Below are 27,394 nucleotides of genomic sequence, written 5' to 3'. Positions count from 1 at the left end.
TTCCATTTGCTCTTGCTATGGTACGATGTACCTTAGTAGAAAGTCTTCTGGAGGTGCAATTCCAAAGCAGATGTATGATCATGACTTTTTATGCTTGTTTTCTAAAGATTGAGTACACTTATTGTGCAGACCTAGTAGTATCTGTAAGTTTTATGTGTTACAAGCATGTAATACAATTCTTTCTTCATGCTGTCATCATACAGAAGCCAGGACCTTAAACTGTACCACCATCCAGCATGGCAGGTAAAACTCCAGACACAAACCTACATCCAGGGGAGGTGGACCCCACCCTGGTTGCCAATGCGACAGCCAATCGCATGGCAGCTCAGTTCTTTGAGCGGTATGAGCGATTTGAAGTACAAGAGATGCTTGCCCAGACATCATATCACTGGTTTTTATCCCAGGTAAGAACAGTAGTCAATTACACTCATTGCCAAAGCATAATATCTGCCAAATGTTATAAAATGAAGTATTACTGTAAAAGTTAAATTCTTGTGCCTTTTGTGGGTCATACTGTAAATCATATATTCTGGCCACACTTTTGTATGTTCACAAGTAGATAGATAATACTATAAGTAATGATGCTACAATTTATGTATGGTGAATGAGGTGTTCACATTTAAACTTACAAAATTACATAAATGTGTTTTTTTTCCTCTCAAAATATGACCAGGATTCAAAATTACTTCTTTTTTTCTTTTTTTTTTGCCTGAAGGTTTTAAAATATACCAAAATTACTTTTTAACATCAATAGATGCTCGTCTTAAAGAATAATTTTGTAGCATCTTTGTTATGACTATACACCTTTCTTTGGCTTTACATTGTACATTACCAGTTGTAGTACCAAGTGTACATGTTGTCATTTACTATTTTCAATTTCAGGATGAGCACAAGCTTCAGGCAGAGCCGCCAAATGGGTTGATCATGACCAGCAAACCTTTCAACAACAACAACTGTCTCATCCTCATGCCCTTTGACCCCACCGTGGAGGCCATCGACTTCCGGCTCGTCCACCAGATCCTGCGGGAGCTGGTCATGGGCATCTATGGCCTGAACCAGGTGCCCATGATCTCGCTTGAGGCCAACTTTGACCAGAGCACAGCCTGCCAGCTGCCGCCAGCGTACAACGACACCTACGTCGGTCAGCTGCTCATTAATGTTGACTACATGATGAAGGCTCTCTGGCACGGCAGCTACTTCCCCCGCGACAAGCGGGCCAAGTTCTCCGAGCGGTGGCGTTCCAGTTTGGACGTCAACGCGGAGGGCGTTCCCGAGTCCAAGAAAATCATCATCACAGAGTTCTTGCTGGCAGGTAATATTCATCGGATGCCTCTTACAATAAATGTTTTTGTCAATTTACAAAATGAGCACGTTCACTCAGTAATAAGGATTAATAGCACTCCACAGAAAAGAAACTTTGTTATTGTGAATATGAACAGCAGTGAAGCATTGACAGAAGGTACTCGCAAAACTGAATGAGGCCTCCAGTACTGGCCTTCTAAGATTCCACTGCATCACATGTGGCATGTTATTGAAGTGATTTCTCATTTTAAACAGATGTAACTTTAACTACCTTTAATATTTTTCAGACTCACAAGCATGAAAGCAGTCAAGGAATGTAACTTTGACATTACTGCCTGAGGGTCTGTTTGCTCTTTAGCTAAAATTAGTCTCTTATTTTTTACTGGCCATGAATGTGCTAATTGCAAAACCTGTGTAAAAAGCCTTTGGAAAACTTTGTATTCTTTGCATTTGAACTGCATGTAAGCAATTTGAGCAGGATTTTTGTTTGGGTGTATTGTACTAGATGGGCATAAGGGCAAGTTATGGTTCACACATAGACTTTCCTCTTTGCTTACTGTAGGTATGATGGACATCACAAAGGACCCAGATTACGCCACCATCTACGAAAAGATGCGCCTCTTTCCCATGAGCAAGCACGACGCCAACATCGACAAGCGGCTCTTCATGCAGTACGTCAACGACATGAGCATCCAGCAGACCTGGCGCCAGAAGTCGCTGCAACAGCACAACAATATGTTCGTCATCGACGCTGCGTACGAGGTGTCGGGCATCCTTCGCATAGGGGAGGACAGGGAGGACAGAGACATCTTTGAGAGGTTGCAGACAAGGTTACAGGTGAACATCAGCTGTGATGCTTCTGCGAGCCAATTACATAACTCTCTTCTGTTAAGCCGTCCTGTATATATTCTCCCTTTGGAGAATTAATGCAATGTGTGTAGAGCTGCTGTCACTGGACTGCCAGAAAAAAAAAGCAAACAAACAAGCAAAAACCATGCTTACTTAAGTTCAGAAAGGTGTTACATTTATGCGTAAGCTTCAGTATGCATGAAGAAAAATAGGAAATTGAGTCATTGATTTTTATTATTTTTTTAAATTCATAACTAAGACATTTTGTAAGTTTTGCTGATATCGAGGAGACCTGGGGGGTGTTTCATAAAGCTGTTCGTAAAGTTACGAACGACTTACGAGCGACTGGCGATCAGTTCATATGTGCTATAGGGGTTACAGAATTTCCATAATTCAGCACAAGAACTGATCACCAGTCGCTCGTAAGTCGTTCGTAACTTTACGAACAGCTTTATGAAACACCCCCCTGCTTTTCAAGGAAGCCCTGAATGCAGTGAACAACACGACCTAAATATTTATTATGGTGTTTTTGTTTTTCAATTCTGTCATGAGCCATCGATGATTTATCAAACAGTGTCCTATTCTGGTACGATAGCACAAAGTAACCTATAGTTTACAGCAGCTGTTCCTTCAAGGAATAGTAACCACTCAGCTGGTCAAATGTCTAGCTTTAATGAATTATGATGGTGCTGTACATGGGCTGCTGCCAAAGCTAGCTTCAGATCCACATCGTTACAAATTATAATGCCAGATTTTGTGTCAAAGTCACAACCAGACATTCAGTGTTGCCAGATCTGGACACAGGACACAACTATGTTATCTGCATTGCCAGATAGAGCTGTCAAGTGAGAGATTGAAATTTAGTGAAGTCAGGGGCCTGTTTCATAAACTTGTCATTAGTGACAAGTTGTCATAGATGTGACAAGCTACTGAAATCCTTGCATCTGATTGGCTGAGAGCAAATTTGTCATAGAAATATGGCAGTTGTTACTGATGACTAGTTTTATGAAACGGGCCCCAGATCGGGCATCAGAGTCACAGGCTTTCACCCACTGTAACCAGATCATTCCTCAAAGTCCCAACTTGTGTGATTAGGGGGCTTTAGATTTGTTGCACAGATGTTTGAGATGACGCTTGCGTTGGACGTTCTCCTCTCTCCCTTTGTCGTGCTGAAAAGTAGCTTTAGATGACGCTAGGACGCAACCTTTAAAATATAAAATGGCGCCCCCATATGATCGGTGTATCAAGTAGCTCTCTACATCGTGAATTGAGCAGACGTAAAAATAGCCAGAATGCATAGTGAAAACTCAGACGACGCAATCTATAAATAGATCAACTTTGATACGCGATTTTGCGCATGCTCAGAAAAGGTTTTTTTCCTCTGAACGTCCCCACCGCGAAAATCTAAAGCTCCCTAATATCTCACTAGCAAAATCTTCACTAATAAACAGCCGTGCTGTAATAGTTAGATCAATTTTGGGTTTCCATCTCTGATCTTCACCTTCATCAGGCCCATGTCGACGTCGTTCAGAAGCATCTTTGCAACAAGGCGGAGGTGAGACGGCAGATGTCACTGCTGCAGCTGGTCAGCTTTTTGGTGCCTTTCCTGATGGGACTGAGAAGGAAGAACAAAGTGCCTGACATGTCCAGACTACTTCCTCCTTTAACTGGTAGGTACTGTAACCTTGTCACCAAAAAGAGCACATGCGTTTGTGTCAGAAGTCCTTGCTACGTTCAGAATGATGACAGTTAGAAATGTTGGCATTGAGCATGTTATGGTAAGGATTTGCTTTCCAAAATACAATTACAGCACAAATTCTCATGCAGCAAGACTGTTGTAGTTACTTTGGCTCTCTATTCAATGTAAATGTGACTGATAAATCAATAAGTGGAAGTAAATAAAATGCATGTACATGTTCATGTATTATGGCCACTCTTTTTACCTCTAAATCAAATAAACTAGTAATGATGACCATTACTTCATGCACATTATTATGTGTGTATGTGTGAATGTGTGTAGTATTCTAATTTTCTGGCCATGGATGGACAAGCCTTTCTTATACTTTCATTACCTCTTAAATTGTCAATGTTAGTGAAATTAGCTCTTCCTCACTGTTGCTGAGTTACTACATGTAGGCTCAGTTCCAAAATTGAATGTGAATGACCATTGCTCTGGATTTGTGGGGCCCATAAATGGTTGCAGATAATCTCCCTAAGTTACTACAAACCATCTTGCTTTAACTGATACTTTAGCATGCTGTCCCCACTTCTTCCTGTTTTTGCCCCAGTTAGAACCCAGCAAGAGAAAAAATGCCCAATAGCAAAATAACACAAGCAGCTTCAGCTCAAATTAATTTTTCACGTAACAGACCTTTTGATATCAAACCGGTTGTACTGAATTGAAATCATTTATTTGATTTACTCCTTCAAAATTATATCTACATATTTATCTTGGTAGCTGATGAATGCAAGACAGAGAGAGAACTGCCACCACTGATGTTGGCGCCAGACTTTCGCTGCCCAAACTTTGACTTCGGCAACAAGTATTTCCACCTGCATGGCGGCATCCACATCGACGTCGAGAGCGACGACGAGGTGATTGAGCCGCTGCCGATCATCGTCAACCACTACAACCAGATCCAGCTGGAGGCTCAAGAGCGCCTGGCCAAGCTGACGGAGCCCGACACGTTCCAGGAGTCCTACCCAATGGTTGTCAAGGAGCTGGGAGGAAAGAAGTGAGTGTTACCATGGCAACATGGGTGGAGAAGACGCATTGAGCTTCAAGTGCAATTTTGACACTCCATTTCTGATATTAAATCTTTCTACAGTGGCTTTCAATGATCTCTTTAATATACGTAGGGTGATATTCTGCTCAAAGCATATGCTGTCCTTGTTTGAAATGATGGTGATGATGATGATGATAATGACTAATGATGGTAATAATGATGATGATGATGATAATGATGATGATGGTAAGGAGATTGATGGTGATAATGATTGGAAGGACAGTGATAAGATGTTCTTAATGATTACGGTAACTGGAGATTATCATATGCCCTGATGTGACTACAATGGTGATGACTTTAACATGAAATGTAGTAATAATTCCCATCATGATAATCTGAGTTCATTGTTTGGCTAGTGTTGTTAGAAAGGAGATGATGTAAGAACATAGGATGTTTAGTAGAGAAGATAATAGTTTTGATGGAAATAAGGATTGTCAATGGTTGTAACAACAAGATCATAGCATCTCTCTATGTACTCTGTCATAATCACTCTGCAAAAACTTGTCTTATACGAGAACACACAAGTTCAGACTAATCATCCTCATTATTTTAGTTTCAATTCCTCAGCTCATAATCAGGTCATCTTCAGATCATTCAAATCTGCGTTGAAAACTCATCTTTTTGATAATTGTTGATTATGACGTTGTGATGTACTATAATGTTTGGATGATTTTCCTTCCATGTGTACATGCGTAGAGACTATTTTAAGATGATGATGATGATGATGATGATGATGGTGATGACAAGTGCTATCATTATGATCATTATTATTCATCCTCTTGTTGCCTGTGTGCTCTAGGTACTATGTCTTCTCCATGGATCTGGAGACCTTCTACCCTATCTCTCCTCCCCGTCCCCTCTGGTGCCACGCCTTCTATGAGAAGATCAAGGACCTGAAGCCAAAGCGTCTCCCCCTCACGGATCTTCACATGCATGAGCAGTTCAAGAAGAGATACGGCTACCACCAGGCCATCAAGTTTAAGGTGAGTCCGGAGGTGGTTTGGTAGCTTGTTCTTGGAGCTGTGTCTCCAACTGAAAGGAATCATTCATACACAGTCTGGCAATCTTATTTGGTTTTAACCTGTTGAGGCCGAGTCCTGAGTACACTTGGCCAGGCGTCTGCGGGAAACACATGTTGTAGTAAAATCAGTCCATCCTCAATAATGGGTTAAAATGAGTAGGGATAGCTCTTTTATTATGAATTTCCATCCACATCAAGTTGTAGCTAATCTGCGCTTCAGAATGTGTTGACAAAAGGAAATATCTTATGACAACTTTTCCATGAACAATCACCATTTTCCAGGCAACAGATCCAACTTTTATCATATCCATATGCTTGTTGTTATCAATGTAGACAGATTACCTAGAGGTACAGATCTGTCTTGTTCTGTGTGTATTTTCATTTTCATACCAATGCTGTTTCTTTGCTGGTCTCCCTAAAATTGATCCACATGTATAGCAAGCTTGGAAACAGTATTTATTTTGAAGAATCGTGTGTGTTTAGTGTGTGTGTGCATCAGGAGAGGGACGCTATGGCTCTGAACACTAGTGTATACTGTCTATGCCGCAGATACTCTGTGCTGCTGTTCCTGGTAGGCATTGCACCAATAGAAATACAAAGTTATTAACATAATTGATGTACTTATTCCAATGTTCATAGGGCAATACATGTTCATTTCTCAAGATGAAGGATGTTGTCATTTTGTAACCACCACTGCTGAATTTGTGCAGTATTTGCTGCCTCCATATGCACTCTATTCTTAGGCAATACTTAGTGATATTTTGTTGGATTCAAAGCTATGATGTGTACAGTACCCTTCAGTTTTAGAATAAAAAAAAGGTCAACTTGATTGCACCTTTCCTGTGTGTAATTGTAGCTGCTGGTGAATGGATAAGGGCAATGCAGAGGAATGGCATCTCAAGACATTGCAGAGAAACGATAATGCCGCTCTTGCTCACGAGTGATAACGTTTTCATCGTTTTCACTGTTCCCTGTTGTTTCCTACAGACGTTACAAGCAGGGCTCCGGCAAGCATCCATCAGGGGACTAGTCTCCGTCTTCCAGACTCTTGCCCGCAAGTGCCCGGCGGCCCGTCTGGGCAACCAGGACGAGGACGGCTACTCCCTGGTCCACTACGCCGCCCTCTACAACCGCGCCCAGATCATCCAGCTCCTGATGATCCAGGGTCAAGATATCAGCGTCCGCAGACATCACCTCACGACGCAAGTGGGTGAGTTACATAAACCGAAGAAACTCTGCGTTTATTCCAGCTCACAAGACTCCAATGTAACCCTGTGTCATGCCAAGTTTTGCTTGATCAGTGTCAGTTTGTGTTGTCTATGTATTTCTGTATCCATATTTTGGTATTTCATTATCTTAAAGTCTCATGGACTTAGAACTTGTTTACTTTTATCCTCTCTAGAGGGCTGTACTAAATGCACGAAAACAATTTATGCTTTATGCTTTTCTTTATGAGACATTGTTATCATCATTGTTACAGTTATTCTCATTTTTATCATCAGTGCCATTTCACTTATCATATTTATATAATATTTTATTGTCATAATCAACATCATCATCCATATGTAATTTGGATGCTGTTTGCCGTTTGCAAGTGTTCTCATGATGCTGCTTCTACCATTCCCATTGTAATCAAAATCTAATATGGCATTTACCTTTCCTTCCACACACAGTTACAGATTTATCAATTTCAGTGCAATTGTTCCAGTCAGGCAGTCTTATCTCTGTTATTATATTGCATGCAACTTATATGTAGATAGTTGTATCCCTCAGAGGACAGAGTAAGTGGAGGATAATTACAGTAGACTTTAGCAGTGTTATGCTGCCAATGCAGTCAAATCACATTTCCTGGGGGATTTTATTCAGATTTTGCAATGGATCACCATCATGTATCATGGAAAAATCTCCGTGCCTATGGTGTAGATGACTCCTATTAAAAAAAAAAAGTGAATATTTGAAGAAAAAGATTCCATTTGTAAGGACTGTGCAAGCTGCAGTATTGAGTGAATCTTCTCCACAGAAGACACCTATTGGTCTTGATGGTGCTGCCCATATATAATTATCTTTTGCAGGGTCAAAGGTTACCCTAACCAGATGGACATTTGCTAAAAACACTCAGGAATGCAATAATTCATTACTGAATAGATGGAGCTCAAAGTTGGCGTGGAAGTGTTTGATTGGTTGATTTAAGTACCCATGTTTTTTGTTGTTGTTGTTGTTGGGTTTTTTTTTTTTTGGGGGGGGGGTGATTTCCTCTTTGATTCAGTCTTTAATAGGCCACTGTGTCACAATTATTTGGATGCTCTGTATCATCCATATTCCTTGCCATATTTAATTCTAACATGCTATGGAGGTGCACCATTGGACAGTCCAGCTGTCTAACGTTCAGACTCCTGATAAGTTGTGCCCTAGCTGTTCCATCTCTCTTAGTACGTTACGAAATAGGAGAATTGAGGTTATTTTTTTTTTTTTTTTTTTTTTTTGGGGGGGGGGCATTTCCACATCTGATCACAACGAAGGACATTTCTAGTGATAGCACATATGTGTATCTACACCTATGGTAGATATTAATCTGAGCATCTCATTAATGGCTCTTTAACCCTGCCTATATATGCCTTCCTCATCATGTGATCCTAACTTCATCATTCTCACCCTCTTAATGTTTTCATCACTATAAAATATCCCATTATCTTTTCCATAGATGGTACTCGTAGAGGTAAGAAGGTTTAGTATTTGCAAGATTGCTGAGTACTGTGCATCAAGTTGTCCAAACTGTGAAGAACTGCAAGATCTTTTTAGCAGCAGTTGCAGCAATAGAATTGCTAGTTTAGCTTCCTCGCACTATCCATCTAGTGCAGTGTGTACATCGCCATTTAGGGTTGCCCGTGGTTTCAGCACACAGTAGCAGCTATCAAGTTTTCACAAGTGTTAATGTTTCTGTATGTGAAATCGTGAATACAATTTGTAGCATTCATAGTAGTATACTACTGTAGCTTTGTGCAATTTTTTTTTTCCCCAGCATGCTTAGCAAATGAATAGGATTTCACAGTTAGAATTCTGTAGCTCACCTCTGATCTCTTAGCTAGCAGTTGTACAAAATTTACCGTGTACATTGTAGATATTGTAGGATGCTTTGCATTCACCTAATAACTACCAAAGACAGGCTTGTAGTGCAATGGGAACCAAATTCTGTGACTAGTTGTATCAAGTGTTATGTGGTTCAACCATTTGATGTAAAAGTTGTATCATCTAAAATTGCACTGCTTTCTCACAACAGTAAGAATATGTCTTAATCAGAGATATGGTGTAAGAAAAAAAAAATGTTTTATCGAGCACATTCATCATTCCATCAAAATTATGACAAGAAGTGCTTAAATTGAATCAGCTACAGACCCGTGCCCGAGAGTGCTTTCACAACATTTATTACATCATGAAAAGGTCTTTTTAAAGTTTCCTTGTAAGTGACAATGGGGTTTACAATAGAATGTCTTAGTTTCTCCCATCTAGGTTGCCAAAGACTGAAATTCTTCTGGCATTGAAAGACTTGATATACAATAATTTGAATATTCAGAGCCGTGTCAGAGTTTATTTTCTTCTTTTTTTTCTCATTAAAGTAATTAGGGTCAAATGTTAATTAATGCACTATAGTTTATGCCGCAAGTGCATTACATAAACACCAGACATGCTGGATGGTTTGATTTTGCTACAACACACATTTCCCATAGACGCCTGCCCGAGTATACTCGGACTCGTCCTCAACGGGTTAATGTCACAAGGGAGAAGTCATGCAGGATTAATCAGTTATGCTGTGGCGATGTTGCCATTGCCATGGCAACTGGAATGAATTGCTTGATGATCATCTTTTCTTCTTCCTTTTTTTTTTTTTTTTGTCATTGTGAATGTGATTATGATAGCAACTGTTCTTTTTTTCTTGTGCAACCATTAAGCAACAATCATGAGAAAAGATTTGAAAGGTAAAGTGCCGGGACGTGTTTGTGTGCAAACACTGGGTGCACTGCTGCAGTACTTTCCCTCCTACCGAGTGGACTGGTGGTCCACTGGTGGAATACTTCTAGCATGGTGGAAGGGATACAGGTTTCAAACTGAATTGGTGCTTTGGGGACTCTAGAAATAAGCCAACATTTTATCCTTGTTCTATCTCACCCGTCCTCTTGTGTGTTTTGCTTTTCTAATTCACATTGATAAATATAACATCTTTTGTGCATGAATGTGTTATACACATCATTCTTCTTTCTCATATCTATAACACCATCATTATAACCGTCTGCGTTTATGAAAAGGCTTTATTCTTTCAATCAAAAGATTTGGTTTTGACTAGAAGCTTCGCTTTGTGTGTTCCGTGTGCACCAGAATGGCTTTAATACATGTTTTGTTGTGTTTTTAGTTTTTCTACTGCAGAGCACTGGCATAATTCGTCGCTGGGGCGACAAGACCTCGTATCTACAAAATGTCAAATGTTCAGGAGAGCCAAAAAACATGGCGGCTAAAGCACTGTGGCGAATGGGATAGCCTTTCCTTTGACATGCTGTGGTGGCTTCATTTTTGGAGTAAGACAGTTGGGATTTGGACAGGACATCACTTAACCCATTATTTGACCATTAATCCAAAAAAGTCATTTTCACCAAAATTGCAGATACAAGGTCTTGTCACCCCAGCGACTATATAAATCAGTCATTAAAGCGTCTTTTTATTTGCAGCGTCGCATTTTGAAGTGAGCTAAGAGTTAGCTCTTGCACAGAACTCTCATTTTTGTCAGTGACCACTGTGATCCATTCAAGCATCATTATGTTCTTCACGTTGTATTTATAGATATTTGCCTCTTTAGAGGTTTAGTCAAAAACACTTGATGTCCCCACAGGAGTTGTATTTTCCCCCAAGAGATAATGATGAAACAGTGTCTTGAGGGGAAAATAAAACTCATAGGGGACTATCAAGTGTTATATTACAATGATAGACAATGCAATATGCCTTATGGTCTATATAAGTACACTTGATTTAATGCTGCTAATTTCTAGACCCATCGGCAGCCATTCAAATTCTTGAACTAGAGAACTCAGGAGCACTCTGAGAACGCAGACCTCTGCCAGGCTAGCAGCACATTTTCACAAAACATGCATGCAATTTCCCAATATACAATGTAGAAGCCTTTTGTTTACATCATCAGCAGAGCATGCGCTTTAGTGCGGGTATGTAAACCTTCAGAACGTGCAGCTAGGACTCCCATGTTCATTGACCTTATATGCCAAAAGATCAAAATTCCTTCAAAAATCCATAAAAATTCCTGGATCACTACCAAAATTTAATCATCTGTTCTTGTGTCATTGTCAACTTTTCCTACAAGTTTCATTCAACGTTATCGCTTAACCTCCTCCTTCCTTAGCGGAGGTAAATATATTACCTGATGGTGTGGTCACTGCTCACAGTACATACATGTTTAATGTTTTTGATCCTCTTTGCATTGGTCATGTGATTGCGTTATGACCAATCACCAACCAGTATTCATGTAGACTATGTGATATATCATAGTATTGCTTGCCTACCTACATGTGGGAGCAGGAGAGATACTTGTAGCGCAGTAGAAAGTGTTCCTCAACAGAGGATTGTGAGGTCACACAATATCTTCCTCAGTCAAATTAGGAAGTGTGAGTTGAAAACTTACTTCAGTACATGCACATACATCTGTGTGTATGTTTGTATGTGTTTATGTGTGTTTGTCAGTATGTTTTCTGTATGTGTACCAGGACAATTTTCTCATCTATTTCCCGCAATTTCGGCAATATCCCATGCTTCCTTAAAGTTCTCAGTTCACCAGCTGTGAAACATCCTGTGAATATGGAAACCTGTAACACCATAGTTGAAAACAGGAACCCAGTGAATCACATTGCCTGACGTGTGTTTAGTTCCGCTAAGGGTCGTTATTCCCTTCAAGGGGGAACCAGATAAAGAAAAGACTGAGACAAAACAATAAAAAGAACAGGTTTGATTTTAACTTGAAATGCAGATTGTACATCCACAGTACCATATTATGGAAATGTACTGAGTTTCTAATGTGCTTAAAATATGAATGAAATTAATCTTATTACGAAGTGCCTTCATGTCACTAATTTTGTTGTCAGTAGAACTCTCTCTTAAAAACAAATAAACAAAGAAAAAAAATCACAAGGAACACTTAATTCTTTACATACATGTAGTACAAAAGATGTGATACAAAATGTAAGATTTTGTTCTACTGTCTTGTTTGGAAAGTGCAACTTTCTTTCTGTTTTTCTACTAGTAGATCCTTACATGTAACTGTAAAGATTCTGACAAGGGCTTGTAACCACATGTATTCGCTATATTTAAGCATTGATTCTGGTACTTAGCCCTCACCGTGTCATACTCTTATATGCACCTGAAGGATATGCCGTCCAAGAGACACAATTGGATATTGAAGTGACTGTGCTCAGTAGACACTGCTTTAACAAGGTTTATTTGGTTGTAGTTGGACATATATATTTTGCTTTTCTAATCATGCTAAACTTAAAACTTGTCTGACATTCCTAGGAACCACGCCGCTCCACTTGGCCGCCAAGAGCGGAAGTCTGGATGCAGCGCTGCTGCTGGTCAGTAACCATGGCGACATGGTCAGTGCGGACAAAATGGGCTGGGCACCCATCCATCTGGCGGCGTTCTACAACCACGCCCCCATCGTGCGCATGTTCATCAGGAAATTTGAGGATCAGATGGAGCTAGAGACGTGGAACAAGTAAGACTTTCAGATTCCAGTGTTCTGGCCATTTTTGCAGACCAGTTTCAGCCTAAGAAAGCCAACAGGAACAAATTTGTTCTTTACTTTGTCGCTCTTGCACATTACTGTCACAACAGCAAATAGCAATAATTGAGTACAATCATGTGAGGTTAACAATACACGTAGATAATCACCAACATTCTCCTCTTCTTTGGTTCATTCACCTTTTTTATTGCTTGTTTTTTTTTAATATGTTGAGGTTTGCTTGTCATAAATGCTGATGATATGACAATACATTAGATTCAATTGATAACTTTTGAAAAAAATACAAGCTCCCAATGTTTACATGTGGACTAGTTTCAATAGTAAATATAAGACATTACCATTTCTGTCTGTGTACCAGGTTACGGCAGACTCCGCTTCTCCTAGCAGCCAGCAGCGGAGCCCTGGAGGCCGTCAAACTACTCATCGAGCTTGGCTCAAACATCCGAAAGGTCGACACGGAGAGGAACAACATGGTCCACGTGGCGGCTCTCAGGTTCCACACCAGCGTGCTGGAGTTCTTCATCGAATGGAATCACCCTGACGCACCAGTCTGGAAAACACTAGTCGGTTAGTAAATGGATCAAAGGGAAACTCCATCATGATTTTATTTTGCTTTGTGTGAAAACCGAAAAATCAGGGATATAGATCAGTGAATTTGTTTTCTTTTTCTTCTCTTTTCTTTTTTTTTTTTTTTGGGGGGGGGAGGATGTAATGCATCAAAGTTGCCAAATTCTAAAGAGTAGAACAAATTGGCAGTTTGTGTAATATGTAGATGTTGAGCATCTTGCCATTTGTTTTGTACACATTTTTCCATAATATTCTTTTTATGCCTCCGCAACGAAGTGGCCAGAGGCATTATGTTTTCGGGTCGTCCGTCCGTCCGTCCGTACGTCCGTACGTACGTCCGTCCCGTTTTGTTTTTGTCGATATCTCAAGAACCGTGTGGTGGTTTTACATCAAACTTGGTATGAGGGTATATCCTTGGGGGATAATACTTTGTGTGGATTTTAGGGTCACAGGGTCAAAGGTCAAAGGTCACAGGTTATTTTGTGAAAAAAAAATTGAAATTTCATGTTTTTCTCCATATCTCGCAAATGGTTCAAGGTATCTTCATGGAACTTAGTATATATGCTTGTACCGATGGGCAGTGATTATCTAGGAAAGTTGGGGGTCGTGGGTCAAAGGTCAGGGGTCAAAGGTCAAGGTCAACTCCTCAAAATATCACTACTTTCCTTATATTTATGCAATGAATGAAGGTTTTTTTTTAAACTTGATGTATACATGTATTACCCAATATATATTCTGTGGGAAGTTTCTTGCCAAAAGGTCAAAGGTCAAAAGGTCAAAGGTTAAGTGAAAGTGCTGAATTACACTTTTTCCTCCATATCTCAAAAGTAACTCAAGGTATCATCATGAAACTTACATATTTATGCATGTTCAACCTAACAGTGATTCTCTTTGGAACTGTGAGGTCAAAGGTCAAAGGCCAGGTTTAGACAATGCTATTTTCCCATTTGATACTGAAATTATACTTTTTCTCAATACCTTGAAAAATTACTCAGTGCATAAACTTATAAAAGGGTCAAAAGTCAAGTAAAAATCATCAGTTCCCCAAATACCTGCACTCTGACATTTTAATCATTCATCCAATTGAACCTAGTTCTAGGAAAGTGAACATTCAGCACATTTGTGTCAAACCTGTCATTTTAATATTTTGCCAATTGTTTGAAACTGTCATCACACATTGTCAAGACATTGTACTATAGACCTATTAGGAGAACCATGCATTATGGCGGAGGCATATCAGTCGCCGTAGCGATATATCTAGTTTTTTTCTAAGTTAAGACACAGAATTTATCTGCTGAGGGGCACATGCAAAAATGTATTACTCTTATCTTAAACCGAGAACAAGTCCGAAGAAAATATTTCTAGGGGGGGGGGATAAAATTAGTAACCCTTTGTGTACAAACAGAATGGAGAGCTTCTCAACACCTACATGATTATGTACTTCTTTTTACTTTTAGGATGCGGCACTTTTTTGACACAGAGTATGAAATGAGAATACTTGAGATAAATGAAAGGGAGTAACATTCTGCATTAAAGAAGACCTTGTCATAACACAATATCATACAAGTAGACAAGTGCACATTGAAAGGTATGGGCCTCCTGTGTGAGACACTGCACTTCATCCTGATTCCTGTCCACACTCCCAGGGTGGTACTCTGAAATCCTTTCTAGGAAGAAATTGCTTCTGAGAGAGGGGACATGCCGCACACACGTGTATTTAACCCTATGTCATGATAATATGCAATTGTCAGTGGTTGGTTCCTTATGATACAGCATTTTGTATTGGCTTAAGAAAGGACATGGGCAGGGATAAGGATGGCCTAATTTGCATTAAGAAGTTCCTAGTAAAAAAATTTCAGAATGCCAATTCTGTCTTTCCTAGGCACTTCTCAATTTTCTGACGTAGGAAGAAACTTAGGAAGAAACCTGGGAAGATTTCTCTCTCTCCTGCCTGTATTTCAGACATGCTCGTCTCGGAGGATTTCAGGAAGAAGGACAGTGCAGTCAGATCACTGGAAGTTCTCACTACATCGAACGAACACCACTGGAAGGCCATCCTCAAAGCAAGTAAGCCATGAAGATTTCATTCAACTGAGTGAAACTTTTGTACAGTTTAATTCCTCAGCTTTTGTTTTAGTTTTTTGTAGTCTCTTAATCTCTTTAAAAATCCTGAAAGTACTAGTTTCAAAATAATATCTGCCTCATTGATGATATCTTCTTGAATTATGCAAATACCGATGAGTTTGTGGCCCTCAACTTCAGTTTTGTTTGATCATTTAAGAATTTTAATAGTTGTCCAAGATGTATTAACTTCTGCCAGTGAAAACTTACAGTAGATTTCACTGACTCCTTCAGTGGAAAAAATGTATTCCCGTTCCAAAGAAAATTAATTGATAAATGAGTTGAGGAATTGTTTTAAGCAAAATTGTATATTACCAATATGTGTTAGGTAGTTGTTTTGATGAAAGTTTCCATATCTTAGTGTCATTCCCAGTATGTGGACCAAATACTGTGTAGATTTATATCAATTTTTATAAAGATGGTATACCAGCCCTGGTGAAGATTCTTCAGATGCCAATTTCAGAGATAAGTTGTGTTTATGATATTTGTATCAAAGAAAGTGTTAATGTCTTGGTTTCATTGCTAGTATATAGACCAAATGCTGCATAAATTTATATTATTTTATGTCAAGATGGTATACCAGCCCTGGTGAAGATCCTTCAGATGCAAATATCAGAGATGCAGTCGCTAGGGGCGGCCGTGCTCTGTAACATGTCCCGCAACGAGCCCATCTGTGAAGCCATCGCTGCAGCCGGTGGAATCCCAACCCTCATCAAGCTCCTCTCCTCGCCGCGAGATGACATCCAGTCTCGGACAGCCATCATCATCGGCGACATGGCAGCCAGCGACGAGAGCCAGACGGCGTTCAGCAGGGAGGGCGGCATCCCTCCCCTCATCCACCTCCTCGACTCCGAACTGGAGGACGTCCTCAAGCAGGCGGTCAACGCCGTCCGCGTGCTGTGTCTGGACCACGATGAGAACCAGTCCCTTGTCGCCAAACACGGAGGCATAGCCCCACTTGTAGAGTTCCTCACAGTGAACTCAGGTTGGTCCTTTTTTTGTCCATTCTCTTCAAATCTCCCTTTCTCTCTTTGTAGTTTGTGTCATGTGAAAGAGCAATGCAAACTGTAGCTACAAACTTTTGCCACACCCTCATGTTAGCATCGTCAATGATGTATTGCGTTTTTCATTATCATCCAATATGAAATGATATGAGTATGTTTGCCTTCTTTCTCTCTCTCTCTTCCTTATTAATCCATCCTCCTGGTATCTTTGCTCAGCATGTGAAGAGGAACATGAACTATAGACACAGACATACAAGATATGACTTAAATATATAAACTTAAATTGCAATACATTTTTTTTTTTGTACACAGAATAAGGATGAAGTTTTTTTTTCCTATTAACGAAGTAAAAAACAGTTTGTTCTGAAAGCAGGAAAAACTTCAGGGGAATTTGTCTATTATAGATATGAATATATCTTGCTGTTTTCCAGATGAAGAGCAGTAAATGAAATCTATATCCAAACGCTGTAGTAGATAGTATTGTACGAATTTCTTTCATCATTCCTGACCAATCTGACCATCACAGATGACCTAAAGGAGGCCTCGTCTGCTGCCCTCGCCGCCCTGACTTACGGTCACCATGAGAACCAGAACAAAGTGATAGCTGCCGGGGCTGTCGATCCGCTGGTCAAACTCATCAAGTGCCACAACATCAAGGTGCAGGTGAAGGCAGCAGCAGCTCTCGAGTCCCTTGGGGAGAACAACCCGGACTCCCAGCGTGCTATCCTTGACCTACAGGCTCCGTCAGCACTCATCAAGCTCCTGACGGTAAGGTCAAATGTCGCTTTCAAGTGTTCAAGTGTGAACCGATCCGATCCAAACTATGCCATACCAGATTGGGAGTGTTTAAAAGCTCTGTGGAGATAGCTTTACCTCATGGGTTATTTTCGGACTCAAGTCAGAGGGGTCACATGTTTTGTAGCAACAGGGTCACGCACCTGCCGCACTCACACTGCATAGAGGTGTCCCAAACGAAGAGAATCAATTGTTTGCGTCATGATAAAGTGCGTGTTACAATGGATATTTCTGGTACCGTTATGGTACACTTATAGAACACATCAGAAAGTGGGCAACATTTCACATGGTATGGTACGGTACAGTAGATTTTGGGAAAGCGCTCTAATGCACCCAAAGATGGAACCTACCCTGTCATTCCCTGTGTCATAAGATACCTTTAAAGGTATTAGTTGACTTCAGCGAGACTGTGACAAATTTTCTCAGGCTTTGATCATGTGATTCACTTTTAATTTTGTTGCCCAAACTTCTCTCTGGTTTCATTGTGACAAGCAAAAAATTACGATTGAAATAGAACTCCTTAGATTATGTGAGAGCTTTAAAATTCATATGTTAAGTCTTAGAGTATAATGAGAAAAACTACCAACTTAATTTTTCCCTGAGAGAGTTGATACGTAGATATCAATACCCACATGTGCATTCAAAAGTTGCTTCTTGTAATCTTTGTGTACAATTTAATGGAGGTCACTCCAGATACTGGTACATCACTGCCATGTGACCTGGACAATTACTCTGAACAAGTCTGTGGAATTTTTGTGGTACATATTTTGCTGACACTAAACAAGTTTTCACCTTTCCTGTATGTAATTAATAAAGTTGATTTTGATGCATAAAGAAACTTTTTTTTTGGTATGGATTTTGTTTCATGTGGTGTTGTTTGATATATCGATGATATCCATGACATTTGAGTATAATGTATCTTCTTTCACAGTTCTGGGCCCTAGATGTGAAGGAGCAGGCAGCATGCTCCCTGTGGGCCCTGGCGGGACACACTAGGAGACAACAGAAGGAGATCGCCCAGTACATTGGCATCAGCGGCATCATCGACCTCATTGTCAAATCAGAGAGACTGCAGTATGTGGGTAGGTACCGAGTCTAACTGAACAGTGTTGGGTGTAATCACCCCATCCCCTCTAGTATTAAAGAGGCAAAACACTGTCCCTCGCATAGAACGTAAAATGGAGGTCTCAAGCATAAGAGAATCACAACTCATACTTGTAAAGGATCCCGCTTTATTCAATCATCGCACAGAGCAGGGTGCATACCCTGTTAAAGTGATCAGCCCCACATCCAACTGGACCCCATGGAAGACCAGCCAGTGCAGCTGAACATAGGCTATCCAGCCATCTTCTGAGATGGAAAATGAACCAAATAAGATGAGAGATAGATATATCTCATGTGTGGCTAGTGTTGTCACTCTCAGTCAAGTGAAACATGTTTGTACATGTATGAGCGATGAATCGGGTTGTGTCACCAAGGTACCTTCGTTGTTTGATTAACAACAGTTTTCCTTCTTGGTAATCTCTCTGGAATAAGCTGCAAAGTTTGTGATTTCTTTCCATATGAAACCTTTTAATTCCTGTCTGCAAATCTCAGCATGTCATATTATGCCTTTGGTGTCCCCCCTCCCCACTTTTGTTCTTGTGCAGTAATTGTATTATGTGTAATGCTGAATCAGTCATTTAACACTCTTAGGGTCAGAGGTCAATATGTTTGCATTGCCTCACACCTCCCCTTTTTAGCTCACCTGAGCCAAAGGCTCAAGTGAGCTATTGCGATCGCCCTTCGTCCGGCGTCCGTCGTGCGTCGTGCGTCGTGCGTCGTCCGTCGTCCGTCGTCCGTCGTCCGTCGTCCGTCGTCCGTCGTGCGTCGTGCGTAAACTTTTTACATTTTCATCTTCTTCTTGAAAACCCCAAGACCGATTTTCATCAAACTTGGCAGGTAGCATCCCTAGGGGGTTAGGAACTCAATTTGTTAAAATGGGCACCATGCCCCACCCAGGGGGCCCCCAGGGGGGCCCAAACCCCCCAAAATTAAGGAATCTGTAAAAATCTTCTTCTCTAGAACCAGAAGTGATAGAGCTAAGTTAATACTATGAGTTAGTACATTGATGACTGTAGTTTCAAGTTTGTTCATGGCAGAATCAGGGGTGCCCCCCTTGGGACCCAGGGGAGGGGGGTGGGGAAGGGTTCTAATGGGGCCTAAATTGTACATTTTCATCTTCTTCCTGAAAACCTCATGATGGATTTTTGTCAAACTTGGCAGGTAGCATCCCTAGGGGGTCAGGATCTCAATTTATCAAAATGGGCACCATGCCCCACCCAGAGGGCCCCAGGGGGCCCCCAATCCCCCCAAATTAAGGAATCTTAAAAAAATTGGGCCCTTATTGTACATTTTCATCTTCTACTTGAGAATGCCTGGTCAAATTTTGGTAGAGCTGTGAATAATTTAGATTAGTGACTGCGTGAAAGGTGAACTTGCGATACTCAGGTGAGCGCTAGACCCGCGGGTCTCTTGTTTTTAACAGGTTGCATGGCCATGATTGCTCTCACGAGGGAGAGCTTCGACAACCAGAACGAGATCAAGAAAGAGAATGGCATCCTCCCGCTGGTCCGCATTCTACGCTCCACCAAGACTGTGGAGCGTGTCCTGCTGACGGTCATCAGAGCCCTGGGCACCCTCTGCATTGGTATGTTGAGCTTCTCTTCCAGTAGTGATAGATGTGTATGTGTGTTTTAAAGAAAGAAGAGAGAGAGAAAAATGGGTCCCCATACAATAAATAATTTGCCTCAGACAATACCGGCATAAATCAAACATAATAAATCTAAGGTATCAAACAAGAATATTAGGCCATATGATGTCTCCACAAGGGAGCCCATATAGTCTCCACGAGGGAGCTCATAACGTCTCCACAAGGGGGCTCATATACATTGTAATTATTGGAAGTCTCCGCAAGGGAGCTCACAAGGTCTTCACGAGGGAGCTCATATTGGAAGTCTCCGCAGGTGAGCTCATAAAAAATAACTCAACAAAGGAGCTTATGCAAATATTAATTATTAGAGTGACATTATTCAATACCAAAAATGATAGTCATGTCTCAAAAAAGAGCTCATAATAAAAGAATACGATAAGGTGACAGTGATAGATGTGCCTGCACAGCTTCTCTAAAGTCACTCACAGCCAATGGTTTTGCAAACCCTTAGATACTGAGAACATGTTCGGTTTACATTACAGCAGTGTGGATATATCTGTGGGATTGTTGTTCAATATAATTATGAACAACTTTCTCAGAGACTTGTCCATTCCATTTTCAAAGGAAGTAGCTTCCATACTTTTTTGGCAAATTTTCATTTTCATCCATAAGATTTTTCTTTATTTTATGGCAAGCTCTAATCAAGTCGTGATAAATGGTATTTTAATAATGAAACAATGTCATCACAATGAATGAATTGTTTGTTTGGTTTTTTTTTTTGCAAAATTGTAAGAAATAGGATAGAGATAGATTGGACATTGAACTGTTACTTTGCAATATCTTTTCTCCTATGATTATGCTGTAAGTTTTATATTCTTTTTAATAGTTTAAGTTAGACAGTGCAGATTTCTGCTGTGCAAGCAGTTGAACACTCGGAATTTATCTCACAGGCGTGGCCAACAGGAACAACCCTGTCACCCAGGGCAAGATCGCCGAGGAGGGGGCCATCAGCACCCTGGTGAGCCTCCTGCGCAGCTCCTCCAACCCCCTCATCAAGGTGGAGATTGCCGTCACCCTTGGCGCCATCATCCTGGGTAACCGTGGCAACCAGAAGCTGCTGGAGGAGGAGCCCCTCTTCAGCATCCAGCTCCTCCTGCAGCTGCTGCATGAGCGAGATGAGGTGAGGGAATTTGGGTGTGGTATGGGGACAAAATTTCCACTTCTCCTTCGTACGGTGCACACCCAATGTAATCGAACACAGCTATAACAGTTTTATTGGATTCAAGGAAGTAAAATTCAGATCCCCAAATTGTCATCTATGCATCTTTATGCACTGTATTCATTCGGCTATAACAGAATTTCGATATAACGAAAGAAAACTGTCGGTTTCAAGAACTTCATTATAACGTGAGTTGCCTGTATGTAAAGATCAGTGCTGGTTTACTATTTTGCCTTTCGAGTAGACCACTGATTCCAAATATTGACCCTCTTCACAATTTCTTAGAAAATCAGTTATGGGTATCTGAATGTAACAGCAGGAGCATACAAATCATTCTTCCAGTATATGATACCAGTGATAAAATTTCCTGAGTGCATGGTCCAGTATACTGCCACATTGAGTTGACTTTGTGTCAAATCTGAATATTGAATAATTCCATGATCTTGTCAAACATTTACTTGTTAGTCACCACATATATCTTAATGAAATTTTGGTGAGATACATGTATGTTGTGCTTTTCTCTCTTTTTTTTTTGGGGGGTGCATTATCAAAATGTTGTGCAAGACTTTGCATTATCATCTCTTTAAAGCAAAATATGGCCAGTTTCCTTCAAAATTGAGTAGTAGATGCTACTAGTTGTACTTTTCTGAGGCTATAGAACTGATGCAGAGCAAGGAATAGAGAGGGAAGAGGCGAGAAGTCTGCTAAACAGATAATGGCCTGGCATCAATTAATTTCACATTCCAACTATCAATCATACATCCTGTATCATATCACATTGGGCTTTCAAGCATCCCTGTGAGACCAAATGAGTGGGAAATGCAGATTAAGTGTGATTTATCTCCTGCATTTGCATCATATTTCTGTTTCTGTCTAGGACGTGAGACTAAAAGCAGGAACCGCCCTAGCCACGTTTGCCTTCAACAACACCAGCCAGCAGTACGCCATCAGGGAAGCGGGAGGGATCAGGATGGCCAACTTTCAGCGCTTCATCGATTCGGAGAAAGAGGCTCACCAGGCCCATGCCTCTTACCAGGTAGCCATGGCAACCTGATCATCTTATATCTGTAGAATCTCATATCCTAATAGATACCGCATTAGGGGTAGGCCTTTGGTGTGTCGCATAATTATGGTGAGATTTTCAGAGGGCATGAAGGCTGATGCAACTGTGGTAGTATGGCTATGTGGTAGAAGAGATGAAATTCTCTGGGTTTAGGAGGCTACAAACTTTTTTAGGACAGGTTCTGCAAGACCGGGAAAGAGGCATTTGCAGAGGGCGTTAAGAATTTTGTACTGTAGAGTGGGCATCCTAGAGATAAGCCAAAGAGGAAATGAAATGTCTGACCCCACAGAATGTGAAAGATGGATATTAAATGATGGTGATGATGATGATGGTGATGGTGATGGTGATGGTGATGGTGATGGTGATGGTGATGGTGATGGTGATGGTGATGGTGATGGTGATGGTGATGGTGATGGTGATGGTGATGGTGATGGTGATGGTGATGGTGATGGTGATGGTGATGGTGATGGTGATGGTGGTGGTGGTGATGGTGGTGATGATGATGATGGTGATGATGGTGGTGATGGTGATGGTGATGATGATGATGGTGATGATAGTGGTGATCACCATCATCACCATCATCACAATGATGATAGTGATGATGGTGATGGTGCAAATTATTCATGAATCCTGAATGATGTTCATCTGATTGATAATATAATAGAAATATGTTCTTTTCTACTCTCACAAAAATCGTTTTGTACCTTAGTGAGTACTTTCGCCTCCTACTGGTGGCTTCTTCAGACTGCGTCGTAGATGGCAATATGACGCTGGACGTAAGAGAATGGTATCATATACATGTGAGAGAATACAATGTATATTGGCCTGAGTCTCTGTTCATTGTGCTAGCTGTTTTCCTTGTGTGAATTGCCTCCCTTGTCCATGGGCGATGATCTTCTCTGACTTTGTTAAATTTGTGATTGTATATTATGGCGAGAAATCATCGTCATCATATGATATGTTCCTAGTGTATGTATACCACATATATAATACAGTCTGCTTTCTTACAAAGATCTCCTTCATTGCTTTGTGTCACACCTGTTAGTTTGCTGTGGCATCAAAAGCACTCAAAGAAACCAAGTATTTTACAGGAATGAAGATAGGCTTGTTAAATCTAACCTGAGAACTTAAAAGATTGGCAATAACATTACCAAGTCAGAATGTGGCCAAGCTGTAGTTGTTTTCATAACAAGTCCTAAATTTTGATTAACATGCCTGAAATGGCATGCATTCTGACTGTTCGTGGACGTTTCAGTGATGTATTGTGCTTTCGTGGGTAAAGGTGTGTTTAGCTGTAGAATACTGCGTATCTGAAAGCAAAGAAGCGATTTAAAACAATGTGACAGCTCTTGTAGACTTTAATTTGAGATGTGTACCTAAAGTGACTAATATACAGATGGTACATTTAGTGCCATAAACTACATAATATTATGTAAACATTTGGCATGGACCCAAGTATGTAGGTGACATTCTTTTCCTTTGTTGTTTGGGTAGAGGCTGTTGTCTGGTGTCCATTACCATTTCCTTCTCCCATCCCAACAGATTGTGGTTCTAGCTAGGGTGATTGTTGACCGCGACCAGGTCTCCTTATCGGCCGAGGGTGTGACAAGACTCGTGGGTCTGCTCAAGTCTGATGATGAAGAAACTGTCATCTTAGTGGGTAAGCAACTGTGGATTCAATCCTGTTTTTAATTTGTTTCATGACAAAAGTTTCAAGGAAAGCAAAGAGGCCAGTTCATGAATCATATTCCTTATCTCCATTTAATTAAGTTTTGTTCTCAGTCCATTGTTCCTTTGCTTTGATGCAGAAATCATCAATGTATTGCCAGAAGAATACTGTGTCTGCACTGATTTGCATGTTATGCCTTTCTCATTCTTCAATGAGAACTTTTCCACAGATGCTGCAACTTAGAGCAGTTCGCACAGACACCCTTTGTAGACATTTGAAAAATTTTTTTATAATTATGAGGAACATATCAATCCTTACAGCAGGATATTGAGCATCCCCAATTCCTTAATCCTCCCCACATCCCTTCTTTCCCCCCCCCCCCCCAAAAAAAAAGAGAGAAAATAATGCTATTTTCGCCAGTGTCCTCACTGCCATCAGCAATACTCATATGTTGATTAACTGTCCATTTAATTCATGTTTGCACTTTTATCTCCCCATTGCAGGGAGCCTGCTGGCAAGCCTTGCCCACACGAGGGCAGGCATCCCAGACGCCATGATCACCTCGGGTGCTGTCGACATCCTCATTGGCCACCTCCACTCTGCAAACATGGAGGTGCGACACTCCGCCGCCGTTGCCGTGGGCTACCTGACCTTCAACCGCACGGCCACGCGGCTCCTGCTCATCGCCACCCGCAACACGCCGGGCCTCTTCCAGAAACTCATGGACAACTTGGACAAGGACGGGAAGATTTCTCGGGACTTCACCGAGGAGTTCCGCCGACAGGAAATTGTAGGCCTTCCAGCACTCAGGTACGTACCAGTTGGAACTCTGTGGCAGATTACTCAATCTAGCTTATCGTAACTGAGGACTGATTTAAATGTGTAACCACATGGGATTGAATAGATTGCATTAAAATGTATGAAGCAGACCTCCCAATAATACTGAATTTGGAGGAAAGAGCCTAAATTTTGACCATTCCCAGCTCTTGTTTTAATAGTAGTTTCCTATTTTTCTTGATAATTTTACTACACACTCGTATGGGACCTGCTCTTTCTTTCCTACTTTTGAGCCACATCATCCTTATTTTTCAGTCAGAAAGGTTGGCATGATACACTGTTTCTAGCCATAGATTAGTTGGTTCTGTATCGAACTCCAAAAACATGCAAATGAGAGGTTCTTTAGTTAGAATGATCTTTCATTCCATGTTTATTCTAAGCTTGTTCTTCTCCCCTCCCCCCCCCCCCCCCCCCCCCGCCCCTTCATTCTCTCTCTCTTCAGTTTGGAGAAGCACGGAGGACCAGCGGCAGTCCCTCCTCCAAGACCTAGGGGTGAGTATTTAGCATCATTCCTCCTCAAAGGTTCTCTAAACATCTTCACATTTCTACGATTGAACTTTCCCACTGAGTGGCTATAAAACCTATTCACAGGTTCTTATACTTGTACTTGTGCAATGGAATTGCTTATACACGTATTTGTACTTTTTCATCCCAATTCACCAAAAAGACAGAATTGGATTTGACACCTCCATACATACATGAAAGTTGATTTACTAGTACGGACTCACAATCCATTGGAATGTACGGTCTGCACAGAAAGCAACTAGCATACATGCACTTAAATAAATACTAGGACACACACATGCACGCACACACACAAACACATACACACACACGCACATAGGCCCTTAGCTGTACTACTACTATAGTAGTATTTATCAATATGATTCAGCACACAATTAACACCATTCAAAATGCATTCAGAAAATGGTAAAGATATTTTTGTGGATTTTAGAAGTGCACTCTAGCCAAAAGTATTACAAAATCCACAAAAATCAATGAACTGCCTACAGGTGTATATTTCTGTGCATCCAGTATCCTTCACTTCTTGCTGTAATACCGCCAAAGTTAGGGCTGAGTAACAAAAACGCATTGCGAGAAAACTTTGCATCACGCAGAGGGACTTGTAGCAAAGGTAATCCGTTTATAGCTGTAAGATAACCAGCTGAGGGGTTTCAACTCAGGTCACCCAGATGTCAGACCTGTCCATATTTGAATTCAGTGGTGGTTAAAAACTAGTGTTTTTCAGAGGCAAAAGATTGGATAACTCTCCATCAACTTTCATGCAAGTCTAGGGTATACTTGACTCGCTCAAACTTGTTGTACTGTTAGTGTCAATAGAGCATGCATATTTAAATTTATGTGCCTATCCTTTGCAATTTCATTTGTGAAATCGTAATGGCATGTACACGTCAATCCCTTTCAAAGGATCGAGTCGACAGAGTCGGCCTAACACCACAATGGGCTTCAACAGCCGCCCGACGACGGCTGCCACGACGGCAGGCAAGCCGATTCCACGTTCCACGTCTGCCCCAGTGCGCTCCCGCCAGACCAGGGGTCCCAGGGTCCTGTCAACGGGAACAGCGCGGAAGGTGAAGATTGAGGAGAACGGCACCGCCCTCCCTCAGACCTCCAACAAGGTGGCGTGGGATTGACGCTACCTCAAACCTCCATCAAGGTAGCATGGGATTGATGCTCCCTCAAACCTCCTACAAGGTGGCGTGGGATAGAATTCTACTGGCAGGGTAGAGGAGGGAGAGGAAGTGATGATTTTATTGCAGAGGTACAAAGGAAGAGGGAGAGAGACATACCAAGTGAGAGAGAGCAAGTTGAGTTCATGGGATGCATTTCTGTATGGATGTGTGTGTGTGTGTGTGTGTGTGTGTGTGTGTGTGTGTGTGTGTGTGTGTGTCTATACATACTGTATGTGACCCGCTACAACAAAAGGATCCTAAAGTCGCTAACGGGTGAGCCGAGAAAATCGAGTTTGAAGTCTGATCATCAAAATCCGTCAAAGCGTTCAGATTTCTGTTTTTTGACATAATTTTGTAGTCTAATGTATCTTCTATCATCTGCCAAAATTTCGAAGCTAAGTGATCAAAGGAAAGGCAAGAAAATAGCATTTTTCTGGGCCATGATTTTCCAACTTTGAACGGAACAGAAACGTGTCCGAAGATTTGGATTTAGCGCCGCACCTAGACTCGGCCTCTAGCAACGAGGAAGTGATCTCATTGGTCGGTTTGTGGCATCCTGGTTACTGATTGGTCGTGCGTAGACCGCTGGCGTTAAGCTTGAATGAACATCGCGGAAGTTGCTAGGAGCGTACCTTCTATTGTCAAACAGTGAAAACTGTCTTGCTTCCCCTTGATCATGATAGCGTCGGCAGGAAAACTTTGAAGGCGGTTTTCTCGAATCGTTGATTTCTTATACCACTCGACATGCGCTAATAAAATCATTGATATCTCCGCAACGGAGTACTTTTATGAGTCATGTTGTATATGACATAAAAGTGGAAGAGTAAGGTAATAACGTCATGTTATTTTCAGAAAATTGTCCCCCCCCCCCCCCCCCGACTTTCGGATCCTTTTGTTGCAGCGGGTCACATATGTGCATGTGAGGTACAGTCAAAGAGATTTTTCTCCTCCTCACCACTAGAGGGCAGACTCTACAATAGTG

The 27,394-nt window shown here is 41.2% G+C and overlaps 1 protein-coding gene across 1 annotated transcript; it reads left to right on the top strand.

Annotated features, from left to right (window-relative positions):
* Nucleotides 1-236: 236 nt before the first annotated feature.
* LOC139727386 (ankyrin and armadillo repeat-containing protein-like) lies at nucleotides 237-26,373 on the top strand. The gene is made up of 21 exons (XM_071638344.1): nucleotides 237-404; nucleotides 883-1,312; nucleotides 1,865-2,139; nucleotides 3,662-3,821; nucleotides 4,610-4,886; nucleotides 5,737-5,920; nucleotides 6,946-7,168; nucleotides 10,758-10,775; nucleotides 12,523-12,724; nucleotides 13,110-13,318; nucleotides 15,281-15,385; nucleotides 16,011-16,424; nucleotides 16,970-17,211; nucleotides 18,170-18,320; nucleotides 19,766-19,927; nucleotides 20,881-21,110; nucleotides 22,027-22,185; nucleotides 23,755-23,872; nucleotides 24,385-24,691; nucleotides 25,161-25,210; nucleotides 26,147-26,373. The coding sequence occupies exons 1-21, from the start codon at nucleotides 237-239 to the stop codon at nucleotides 26,371-26,373; spliced, it is 4,311 nt and encodes a 1,436-aa protein (XP_071494445.1).
* Nucleotides 26,374-27,394: the final 1,021 nt, after the last annotated feature.

This window comes from Diadema antillarum, unplaced genomic scaffold (genome assembly GCF_040938485.1).
Source record: "Diadema antillarum isolate AM-2024a unplaced genomic scaffold, OU_Dant_1.0 seq00000129_RagTag, whole genome shotgun sequence".
Taxonomy (NCBI): Eukaryota; Metazoa; Echinodermata; class Echinoidea; order Diadematoida; family Diadematidae; genus Diadema; species Diadema antillarum.
This window is presented reverse-complemented; position numbering and strand designations above follow the sequence as displayed.